The following is a 12,904-nucleotide window of genomic DNA, read 5'->3' as shown; positions in this document are numbered from 1 at the left end:
TCTGCAATGTCTACAAATATTTATTTAATGAAATCACTGTCCATACACTGTACATCTGTAATGTGGCATGCTATGTTGCCCGAGCCAAATTCTTCAAGCCTTGGTAGCTTCACCAGATCTTTACAAAACTTTTAAAATTGTGTTGTTGTTTTCTTAAAACTTCTAAAAATTTACAAATAATACTTACTGTTGTCATCAAATAAATATTTTGAATCTCTCATCATGCCTTGTGTATTATTGAATATAATTATTTTAATAGTCTGCATAAAGTATTTCTATTTATCTTCCCCTGTAGCTTATCATACTTTCAATGGAAATACAATGTGCATGCTACAAGTGTAAACCTAAGGGCAGCCCTGGAGCCCTCTTACACTACTTCCCCACGTGAACACTAGCATAGATCTCATTTCATTCAAGGTCATGTGTACAGTAATTAAGTGTCCATAAATAACTATCATTCCCCTTTAACTTTTATCAAGCTTACCACATACAGGCTCATTCAAATGTTTTGCATCAGCAAAGACATAAATAGCATCAACACACTTGTATTTAGCAACACAATAAAACACCTTGAACTTTTAAAAAAAAATCCTATAAATGACATAACACCAACAATCTACTGGCTCACCTAATATTGTTACCCTGCTAATCTTGTTTTTCGTAAATGATATAATTTTTAATCTTACAAGTCTTATTTATTCACATATGATATCAGGGGTGGCGGAAGTGGTGGGAGAGGTTTCTGTGAGTGGGACTACAAAAGTTAAGCTTTATCAGCGAACAGGCCCCAACTAGAAGAAGTCATCAGGGGTTTCTATGAATGGGACTGAAGTCACCAGGAGTTTCTATGAATCGGACCCTGATAGGATGGGGTCACTGGTCCCACTTTCACAAATATTTCCTTTTTACTAAAGGAAATTCTTAAACTCAAATTTTTCCATAGAAAAGAATTACTGAAGTGAGGGAAAAAATCCTTCACCATTAACACTTGCCTTGAAAAAACAGTGAAGTAATTAATGAGAACATTCAGCTTGGGGCCTCCATAGTGTCTGTAAGTTGGGCCCGATAAGTGAGTATCTAGTGTCTGTAAGTCAAACATAGATGGAGCAAATCCCCGAGTAATGTCTATGAGTGGGCCCTAATACATGTAGTATGAGTCACTGATTGGTGTCTGTGAGTTAAACCTTGATGAGGTTTGTCACTAAGTGGTGTCTTTGAGTAGGGCTCTGATGGGGTGAGTCGCTGAGTGGTGTCCATGAGTGAGGCCCTGATGGGATGAGTCACTGAGTGCTGTATGAGTGCTTAGCCCTGTTGGGCAAGTCACTGGGTGCNTGGGGCGAGTCATTGAGTGGTGTCTGCGAGTGATGCACAAATGGGATGAGTCACAGAGTGGTGAAGGTAATTGGGGCACCAATTGGATAAGTCACTAAGTGGTGTCTTGGAGTGAGGCACCAATGGGGTTAGCCATTGGGTGGGGCATCAATGGAATGAGTCACTAAGTGGTGTCTTGGAGTGAGGCACCAATGGGGTTAGCCATTGGGTTGGGCACCAATGGGATGAGTCACTGAGTGGTGTTTGTGAGTGAGGCACCAATGGGGTTAGCCATTGGGTTGGGCACCAATGGGATGAGTCACTGAGTGGTGTTTGTGAGTGAGGCACCAATGGGGTTAGCCATTGGGTTGGGCACCAATGGGGTTGGTCACTGAGTGGGGCACCAATGGGGCGAATCATTGAGTGGTGTCTGCGAGTGAGGCACAAATTGGATGAGTCACTGAGTGGTGTCTTGGAGTGAGGCACCAATGGGGTTAGCCATTGGGTAGGGCACCAATGGGATGAGGCACTGAGTGGTGTTTGTGAGTGAGATACCAATGGGTTTAGTAATTATATGGTACATCTTAAGCTTGTATCTGTAAATGAGGCCCTGATGGGATGGAATAACTAAGCAGTGTCTATATGTTGGGCCCTTGGGCACCAGGAATCACTATGTGATGTGGTTACCTGAAGAACCCAAAGCTTGGGTCGAGACCATCGAGTAACAAATTTCTGTTTGTATTTGGAGTCAAAACATGAGGATGGCATTTGAGAGTATACATACCTTGTACACAATGACATCTGTAGACAGGGTACAGATGAAATACCTCAAGTCCTGCTCAGGGATGTGATGGGAGCTGTACTTTCTCAGCAGGTACACCTGTTCGTATACAAATTATCATGACAATTACAAGACCCTAAAATACCTCAAAATGTGTCGCTAGATCTAAAAAAAAAAAAACTGAAACAAATAAAGTGAGTGGTGGCTCACAGAGTTATCCCTCTCTCACATGGTGATAAAGTTAACTTTGACCCTGTAACCACTGAAATAAGTTTGGGTGTAGAATTGATGTTACCATACTATAGTGTAAATATAAACAAAATTGAGGATTTCATGATATACCTTACAAAACAAGCGTTTTACTTCAAAAGTTGTAAAGTGTGACCTTTGAACCTGAAGATCAAATTCGGTTTATAACCCGATATCAACATATCACAGGGTAAATATAGACTAAATTTGATGAGAGGTCCATGCAACGTCTTGTCATGTACTTGTAATTTATCTCATATTTTGAAAACGTAACTTACCTGTCGCTTAAACTCCTCAATGTCGTCACTGCCAGTCACAAACACCTAAAGAAGAAGAAAAATTCTGTTATTTACCACACCTACAGAAGCAAAGGTATTTCTGATAATCTTGTTGATAATGATTATACAAAAAACGTTCTCAATTCAACCATCTCTTATTTTCAAACGGAAATCATCAACACTTTATGGTAAGTTTTGTATATTTTGGTTGTTTGAACTATGCTATATTTTTTTCTTAAAAGCATGTTGATATTACACATACAAAGATGATATATAAGCTTGCATTAATGGTTTCTGTTGTGAAGTTCAAAGCAACACATCACCTTAGAAACAGTTTCTTTTAACTCCAATACACATTCCAAACACAATGTACCTGTTACACAATCTTACAAAAAATATCAATCATGAAATAGCTTTAATGCTTGCCTAAGACCTTACACCAGGATACATGTAGCTTACTGAGAGCCATTGTCCTGACAAATCAACACTGGTGATCACTATTGTTGATGGACATGGAGAATTTTGAATATGGTGCATATGTTTAATTTGAGATTTGACAATCGGGAGCTAATCAGGTGATTGCTGAATAGGGTTTTATTGTACAACATTTCTTTAAAATAGTGCCTTTTATTTTAATAGGGATAAAAATTGAAATATTTCCACATCTGAGTGCGTTTGTATGTACGTAGGAACACCAATGTTTTTGAGAAGTATCGGTGAATTTTACCTTTAATTCAGACTTATGTTGACATGTTTCAACTCAATGGGTGAGTTGAGTCAACCACGTCGACACAAATCTTAATTCAATTCTGCTTATTATACGATATGACTGCTGTCTACGCTCTGTTGGAATACATTGATGAGCTATTAGTAGGGACTTTGTATACTAACAGTATCCATGGCGGTAGACTTTGTATACTAACAGTATCCATGGCGGCAGACTTTGTATACTAACAGTATCCATGGCGGTAGACTTTGTATACCAACAGTATCCATGGCGGTAGACTTCGTATACTAACAGTATCCATTGCGGTAGACTTCGTATACTAACAGTATCCATGGCGGTAGACTTCATATACTAACAGTATACATGGCGGCAGACTTTGTATACTAACAGTATCCATGGCCATAGACTTCGTATACTAACAGTATCCATGGCGGTAGACTTTGTATACCAACAGTATCCATGGCGGTAGACTTCGTATACTAACAGTATCCATGGCGGTAGACTTCATATACTAACAGTATCCATGGCGGTAGACTTCGTATATTAACAGTATCCATGGCGGTAGACTTCGTATACTAACAGTATCCATTGCGGTAGACTTCGTATACTAACAGTATCCATGGCGGTAGACTTTGTATACCAACAGTATCCATGGCGGTAGACTTCGTATACTAACAGTATCCATGGCGGCAGACTTTGTATACTAACAGTATCCATGGCCATAGACTTCATATACTAACAGTATCCATGGCGGTAGACTTTGTATACCAACAGTATCCATGGCGGTAGACTTCGTATACTAACAGTATCCATGGCGGTAGACTTCATATACTAACAGTATACATGGCGGTAGACTTTGTATACTAACAGTATCCATGGCCATAGACTTCGTATACTAACAGTATCCATGGCGGTAGACTTCGTATACTAACAGTATCCATGGCAGTAGACTTCATATACTAACAGTATCCATGGCCATAGACTTCGTATACTAACAGTATCCATGGCGGTAGACTTCGTATACTAACAGTATACATGGCAGTAGACTTTGTATACTAACAGTATCCATGGCAGTAACCATCTGAATTGCACCTAATTTTCTACTTATACGGGATGCATGTCTCCAGCCCTCTTGAGTGATTTGGGGAAGCTTCGATAGAAGGGACGAGATGCTGATGATCACAAGCCAGACATGTTGATATTGAACAGACATGTTAACACTTAACTCAATGATTTCAAGGACTTGTGTGTGTAAAAACAGTGTCTCAACTTGACACAAAGTAACTCATTCATTTAGAAAATTACTTCACATAAAATTTTAAGATTTAGATGATAATTTACTCCATTGTCATCTGTTTAATTCTGCGAAACTTGAATTTACCAAAAAAACAAAAAAATAAATTTATTGCTAACGATTTTTTATTTTAGGTAATGGCGTAATAGTTCTTGCTATTATGCAATTAAGAAAATTATTTGGAGAATATTTAAATGGTTAAAATGATTGTGTAACAGGTACAGTATATGTTCAAAGTCAACAGGGAAGATAAACCAGGTATATGTACATATGTACCAGGTATACGGGAGTAGGACAAATCGTGTGTATCGCAAAACAAAGCACATGCATCCATTATGGCAAGACAATTTAAAATTTCAGCAACAGTGAAAACTACACCCAATCTACATATTAAACAATTTTACAAAACATTTCCGAAGCTATGTCCTTTCTATTCGTCTATTGGATTTTGGCTTTTGGCAAATAATAAATGAATATTTATCAAATTAATGACTCGGAGAGAACAATAGCACAAAGTATGACAGGTGAAACTGTTCTTTATATTGAAGAAGTAACCACTGAAAGTGTGTCTACCAGACTAAGTGTACGAAATAGTAAATCAACATTTATAGCTTTAGAGTACTCAAAGTGAAATGAATTGTTTTTATGAAGAACATAAAGTCAAAGAAAATGAGATTATTCTGCAAACATCAAACTTCAGTGTCTGTTTTTCAACAGGGAAAATTTATGTTGATACATGTATAACATTATTTAAATGTAGCAGACATACCTGGTTTTAAACTCAAAATTAAACAAGCCTGGGGCCATATGTAACTGTTTCCATTTGATTAAAAGTCGCATGGAAATCAATGTTTTACAATCTAAATAAATAGCACATGTAAATCTAAGGTGCAGTTTTCACTTTCAGAAAATTAAATCACACACTTGCGGTGAACCAAGGTCATTTGAGAATGTGAAGGTCAATGCTGATTTTGTTTGTTTGCTTTGAACTTCACAGAAACAGAAAATCATCTACAATATTCACACGAGTCCCTCCAACAGTAGAGAAGAGCTTGATGAAGTCAATACTTGCTGTATTAGACAAACCTATTTATAGAACATTTCAGTCACGTGACTTTCAAGGGCAGGTAGTGGTGATCTAATCACATGATTGAGAATTATGGGCCGCCTCGGGGTCGGAAATTTCATCTCTCCCCGACTGCAGACCTTTCAATCATAAAAGGTTCGAGGCATCTCTGGAAAATATGTGAAATCCTCCAGGAAAAATGCTGGCGTATTCGCCATACCAACAAAAAAAACACACACACTAATACAACAAAAATTGGGGAAAATTACATATGTAAACATTCTGGGAAGTAATCTAATGAAGATTGGGATTTAATGACAAGCTACACCAAAGTTCTATACAAATATATGGCAACATGGTGGCATATTTCATAGAATTCTTTTAAAATGTCATTATAAAATACATTGTTATATATAGCATTATACAACAGAATAAATTCCAGCAGTGCATTATAATAATTATGAAGTGCATAAAACGAACATTCCCGGGGTCAAATTAGAAAAAGACCTTGGTCATGTACATTGTAATTTTTTCTTGGCATAGAATTTTTTGTTATATTTGATTTAAAGATTTTTTTATAAGTTTGATGACACAATACCTTAACAAAATGAAAGATGAAAGAGATAGGAAATGTTAGTTACACCATGATATATATTCACCATTGGCACACACCCGCACAGAAACATTCCGGAGATCAACACACAAAACAAAATTACTATTTTCTACATGTACCTTTTTTAGAATCACTTTATTTAAAATAAAATTCAATTCATTTATTTTCAAGCACACTGATCGAAATTTTATGCAGGAAAACTTTGGTATTTGAATTTTTAAATTCATAGTTTTGAGATTATGTATATAAACACATTAATACTTCATAACAAATTTTTTACTGTTATGTTCAATTAAGGAATTCGTGGTAATATGTACGGTAAAAAAAATACCACTGGCATGAAAATGAGGCTATATACAGCATACATGTGACCTTAATTAACAGAGGATCACGTTTGTTTGAATTAATTGCAAATGACAGATTCCTTTGACATAATGTATGATTAAAGTGCTGATTATATACGTGTGGGTGAGAAGATTCAACATTGCAGAATTGTACAGAGGGCACAATTAATGGTCAACATACAGGAAACTTTCTGCATATAACGTCAAATTTTGGAATAATATTATGAGTGCAGTTCATAGTACAATATAGACAAGCCCCATCTCCCCGACTTATTAGAGGTAGAGTACATTAGTTACTGTAAACATACCTATTTTAGTGGACAACATATATACATTGTATATCCATTTTGTATTTATTTACATACATATATATATCTATATAAAGATTTATACTGTATTTAATCCATATTTTAGTGTACTGTGTATACTGTAAACATACATTGTATATACATTTTGTATTTATTTACATACATATATATATCAATATAAAGATTTATACTGTATTTAAACCCTATTTTAGTGTACTGTGTATACTGTAAACATACATTGTATATACATTTTGTATTTATTTACATACATATATATATATCAATATAAAGATTTATACCATATTTAAACCCTATTTTAGTGTACTGTGTATACGGTAAACATACATTGTATATACATTATGTATTTATTTACATACATATATATATATATATATATCTATATAAAGATTTATACCATAACTAAACCCTATTTTAGTGTACTGTGTATACTGTAAACATACATTGTATATACATTTTGTATTTATTTATAAACATATATATATCTATAATCTGCTTGAAGAAGCCCTAGAAGGCAGAAAGGCCTAGCGGACGATCTGAAAAATTTATGTTTTTATTCTATATATCTATATATAGATTTATACCGTAACTAAACCCTATTTTAGTGTACTGTGTATACTGTAAATGTACCTATTTTTATTAGTTAACTATGTCTTAAATTAAACAGCTTTTGGTTTCCTTTCTGGAGGAATATCTATTTTTTATTGCTAATTAATACACCTCCTTTTTCCGAATCTCTAAAGTGTTTGTAAATTTCCCTCAAAATCATAACCGTGCTAATACACTGACCATAACGTCATCGACTACTATAACTTATACATCCAGCAATAAGCCCATGCCTGGTAATAAGCCCACCCATATCTACTGCAGTTTAGCAAAAGTGATAACAAAGGCTATTTATCAAAGATTATATGTTATCTAGCCCTCTTACGTTTCTTGCTGGATAAATATGTTACATTAAAATATGACTGCACTAAAACAGGTATGTTTATAGTATATACATGTACCTGTTACTATATTTATTGTCAAAAACAGCACTGGAAATAATTTTTTGTCCAAACTAGTGAACGCAACATTTTAATGAAATAGACTCTGAAACATCCTACACAGGTACATTTTAAATATCTTCACAGTATAACAAAGTATATCTACTTTGTATTGTATCAATAAACATGGCCACGATCATTTTTTTTTTAAAAGTCCCAAAATGTATGATTCAATTTAGGTTAATCGTTGTCATGGAGGAAAATCAAGCATGGCAAATGAAAACTAATGGGACAAGCTAAGGAACTTTGACCTTACCTGTAGAATGAACGGCTCTGTTGTCTTCGCAACCCTTCCTATTATTGAGTTGTCTATGGGTACGTCCCTCCAGGCCAGAATCTATCAAATATGTAAATACAGGTAAAAACTACTGGTCAAAAGTAAACAAATTATAAACAAGTTTTTTTTAAAGAATCACCCCTCCCCGATTTATCATCTGTACAAAATGTATACACGAAAATTTATGTAATAAACAAAAACATTCTTAGTCTCCACTAGAGTCAGTTCAATTTAGTAGCTTAGACAATTTGGAAACTTAAGTATTCTCCAGAATATGGTGCCATTTCACTCATTAAGACCTAATATTGTGGTGTTTCAAGATTGCTGACAGAATTCATTAGTAGTTAATTATTCCAATATTTCGGACATTAAATACAGGGTTTTAGCTAGTGATGTTATACATATTTGTACAATGTGTATTACATCAGGTCTTGAGGTTAGTGGCATGGGAAATATGCTACTTCTATTTTCATCATTTAAATCATTAAATCAACAGAGCAACAATTCAATTTTATCATACTTGCCTAAATGCTTTGGAGTAGTTAAAATCATTTATCGTAAAAGAAAGTAATTAAGTTATAGGATCCAACACATAAGCATTTAATTAAGTTTAATCTGAAATCAAGTTTTAGGTCTAAATACTCACCTTACTTGACAAATAGTAATATTTACCTGGAGGTTATAGGTCGTTGCTATGGATGTAAATGCATCTTTAGTTAGCTGTGATTGGTCTTTATCAGCAAAGATCATCCCTGTGGCATAGCAACCTTCGTCAGGTAGTTCGATATTCTGTTCCTCTCTGGATGACGGAACAAACATGATTCAGTTACAAAAGCTGTTACTTTAGTGCAGTTAATTTAGATTTATGAGATATCATTGAATATTTTCTGAACTAAAAGCTTAACTCAGCTCTATTGCAAACATGTACTTTTGTCATTCTTTTGTGAGGAGTATCCTGTGAAAAACTTAATTCTATGTTCCTGTGTTGACTTTTGACGTTGTTTTTACTTTCTGGAAATGTTACATTTCAGGTGTGCTGTACACATAATGTTCATTTCGCACACAGCGTTTAGATTAAAATCCTTTCATGTCAAATCCCTTGAAATAAGTTACAGTGGTTTGGTTTGGTATATTGAGTCTAGTGTATGTGCTGGAGGTGGTATTTTTGTGTATTTGCCGCCTTGTGATAGCAGGGATCCCGATCTGATGCCGACCGACCTTAATAGTGCAACTTCACTGAAATACAATGCTAAAGGTACCCGACACAGTATTCCCCCCACTCACATTATACTGACACCAGGTAAACCAGTCCTAAACACAACCTGTTAAAGCTTTTCTGAACATCAGCAAAGCAGGAAAGTATAAGTACCAATTTTAAGGACTACCTATGTATTTTGCGCACACCCCACTTTGGGTATTAAGTTTCTGAAAAAAAACTGCGCAAATTACATGGGTTGTTACGGTAATTGGTTTGTCTTGGTCAGGGGACAGAACCCACAACATTCGTCACTTAGGCGATGGCTCAACGTCAAGGCCAATACTGGCCAAGTGAGGCAATTGGAAACAGAAAAGTACCAGGTAGTTAAAAAGTAGGAAAAAAATAAGAAAATTCCCAAATGTTGAAATGCATGCAGTAGATTTATTTGAGCAAAAATTCCTAATTCTGAAAGGGGTCCCCACATTAGTCAACTCTCCCAACATGCAGTGGATAACAGCAGGTAAGTAAACAACAAGTTAATATTTTAGGTTTACAATAACAGCATATCTTTCAAAGGTCAAACATTTTCATCCAAACATGATTTCTCAGAATTTGAAAAGATGGATCATTCTATCATTCAGGAAAGCATATTACATATATATATTATTGTTAAGTCAATAAACCTAAATGAGTAGATATTTGACTTAAGCTGTGTAGAAAGACAAACACAACGATAGCTAACAGCATCACATCTCTTCAGGCTAATTGTACAGAACATAGGCCTGGTGTGATATGCAATGCTGACAGTTATTTCTGGTATGGGAGGGGGCAATGGAGGGGGCAATGGAGGGGGAGGGGGTCTTAAGCAGTAGTGATAGCTCGGTGGGGGAGATACCTCCATGTTTTCATGTATTTGTGAGTCACAGGGCATGATGGGGGGGGGGGGGAAGAGTCTGTTGGGGGGAAAAGGCAGTTAACTCATTCACCCCTAAAGTCACATTTGAACCTTACCAAATCTAAATATGTTTGCAATAAAGGACTTGTGTCATGGGAGGGGACGGTTGTGAGGACAGGAGGAGGTAAAGTTAATTTGGTGGGTAGGGGTTGGGTGGGGTTAGGATGGGACAACAGAAGGGTACATTTTGTAAATTGATTGGAAAGGAAATTGAGAAATAAGGAAAGAACTGGAAAGCGTGTTACAGGAGAGACTAATGACTTGGATCAATATGTATCTGTGTTGATGGGTTATTGATACACTTCTGTCTCATTAACATACGAAGATGTGGATAAGAACACAACCACATGTGTTTATCATTCTTAGTTTTAGATAATGTCCGACACATATCTACTCCCATCCTTCATACATAGCTTCTCTACCCCCACCCCTCTCCCCCCTCACTCCAAACACTGATGATGTCTAGACAAGCTGGTAGGCCTGATGATGTCTAGACAAGCTGGTATGCCTGATGATGAGCTACACTTATATATTACAAAATACAAAGACCCCAGTCCCCTGGTATGGCAGTTTGATGGGGAATTACCTACATGTATTACGAGGCCCCCAGCCCCCTGGTATGGCAGTTTGATGGGGAGTTACCTACATGTATTAGGAAGGGGACTGGGTGGCCTGACCGGCCTGACCGCAGTGCCCCGCTTTGAATAGAACCTGACACTTTGTGACAGCAAGCACACCTAATGTTGTTGTTTTTTTCTAAATAAAGAAACAAACCTTTCTATCACTTTCTTTCTAAAAAATGTTTTATTCTGGTACAAAGTACAATAGTTTAACTGTTTATAAGGGTGACAGTCTGATTTTCTAGCTCAGCAGTTTATCCCCTCACTCTTAGATGGGTTATATCACACGTGAAAATTGTGAAAATAGAATAGGATTTGAAAATAAATGTGAATTTGATTCCAAATATGACGCAATATAAAATCGATGGATTTGCATCATACATGTACATATATTAAAGGTTTTCATTATGTGTATTCACAAAACTAGTTATATCATTTTGGACTTTTTTATATTGCTTTCATTCATTTTACATATTGGGATGCATGTTTGCCCCTGACTTTTAAGCCTAGACAGTCAAAATATCTTATCTTATATCACAACATACAAGTGGCCCCATCATCTGCAGACACCGTAGTATGACCTTGGCTGTTGTGTCATATGACCTTGGCTGTTGTGTCATATGACCTTTGCTGTTGTGTCATATGACCTTGGCTGTTGTGTCATATGACCTTCGCTGTTGCGAGGATATTAAACCCCAAACAAACAAACAAATCAATGTGCAAATGAGTCTCAATAGCTCTAAAATAAATAAGAATACATGTACTAAGGCACACCTGTCAAAAACATTATACATAAATGTACATTAAAACCACAAACATGATCAGGACAGTAACTAACCAACACATGTCTAAAGATATCTACTTTTTAAAGTTATAAATAACCCCAAACCGGTCTATAAAGGCGTCTCTAAAGCATTAAAATCGTTAATAAAATGGACATGTATATTGACAGGTATTTACGGTAACCTTGTACGTAGGCAGTGACCTTGATTTAGCTTAATGTCATTTACTTTTGATGCCAAACACACCGTTCCTTGGTAAAAAAAAGTATAAGTGAGTTTCAAAGTAATAAATATTTAATTTTACATGTATACTATACAAGCGGCCAATGGGCCTTAACGGTCACCTGAGTCCTACAGTTAATATTTTTGTTGTTGAAATATGTACCAATTTGAGTAAAAAATTGTTAAGTTTAACGTCAACTTAAGTTTGTCAGGACCATGAGCTGATCATTCCTAGACCGATTTTCAGTTAGATCAGCCTATTAGAACTTGTTTTTAAGTTTGAAAAGGGTATTTTCAAAATAGCGGCCATGGCAGCCAAATTATATTTCTGATCGACCCGTAAATTAACAAATCTTTGTCAGGACCATGAGTCGATCATTCCTACAAAGTTTCAGTTCAATCGGCCTAGCAGAACGTGACTTAAAGTTTGAAATAGTTTTTCAAAATGGCCGCCATGGCGGCCATATTGGATTTCTGATCAATCCGAAAAATAACAACACTTTGTCTGGACCATGAGTCGATCATTCCTACCAAGTTTCAGTTCAATCGGCTTAGCAAAACTTGACTTTAAGTTTGAAATTGTTTTTCAAAATGGCGGCCATATTGGATTTCCGATTGACTCGAAAAATAACAACACTTTGTCAGGACCATGAGGCGATCATTCCTACCAACTTTCAGTTCAATCGGCCCAGCAGAACTTGACTTTAAGTTTGAAATGTTTTTTCAAAATGGCGGCCATGGCGGCCATATTGGATTTCTGATCGGCCTGAAAAATAACAACACTTGGTCAGGGAAATGTCAGTAACCGTCCCATG

The 12,904-nt window shown here is 36.1% G+C and overlaps 1 protein-coding gene across 1 annotated transcript in view; it reads right to left on the bottom strand.

Annotated features, from left to right (window-relative positions):
• The window catches only part of LOC110451591 (putative glutamate synthase [NADPH]), a 68,017-nt gene that overhangs the window by 37,376 nt on the left and 17,737 nt on the right, over positions 1–12,904 (bottom strand). The window contains exons 4-7 of the mRNA XM_021499710.1: positions 8,985–9,111; positions 8,292–8,372; positions 2,620–2,664; positions 2,096–2,191 (exon numbers count right to left, since the gene is read on the bottom strand). Of these exons, the coding sequence (XP_021355385.1) occupies positions 2,096–2,191; positions 2,620–2,664; positions 8,292–8,372; positions 8,985–9,111 (349 nt within the window). The remainder of the gene's footprint in view (positions 1–2,095; positions 2,192–2,619; positions 2,665–8,291; positions 8,373–8,984; positions 9,112–12,904) is intronic.

The sequence above is a fragment of the Mizuhopecten yessoensis genome, unplaced genomic scaffold, assembly GCF_002113885.1.
Source record: "Mizuhopecten yessoensis strain PY_sf001 unplaced genomic scaffold, ASM211388v2 scaffold6135_1, whole genome shotgun sequence".
Classification (NCBI taxonomy): Eukaryota; Metazoa; Mollusca; class Bivalvia; order Pectinida; family Pectinidae; genus Mizuhopecten; species Mizuhopecten yessoensis.
The sequence above is the reverse complement of the archived record's forward strand: the minus strand, read 5'-3'. Positions and strand labels throughout refer to the sequence as shown.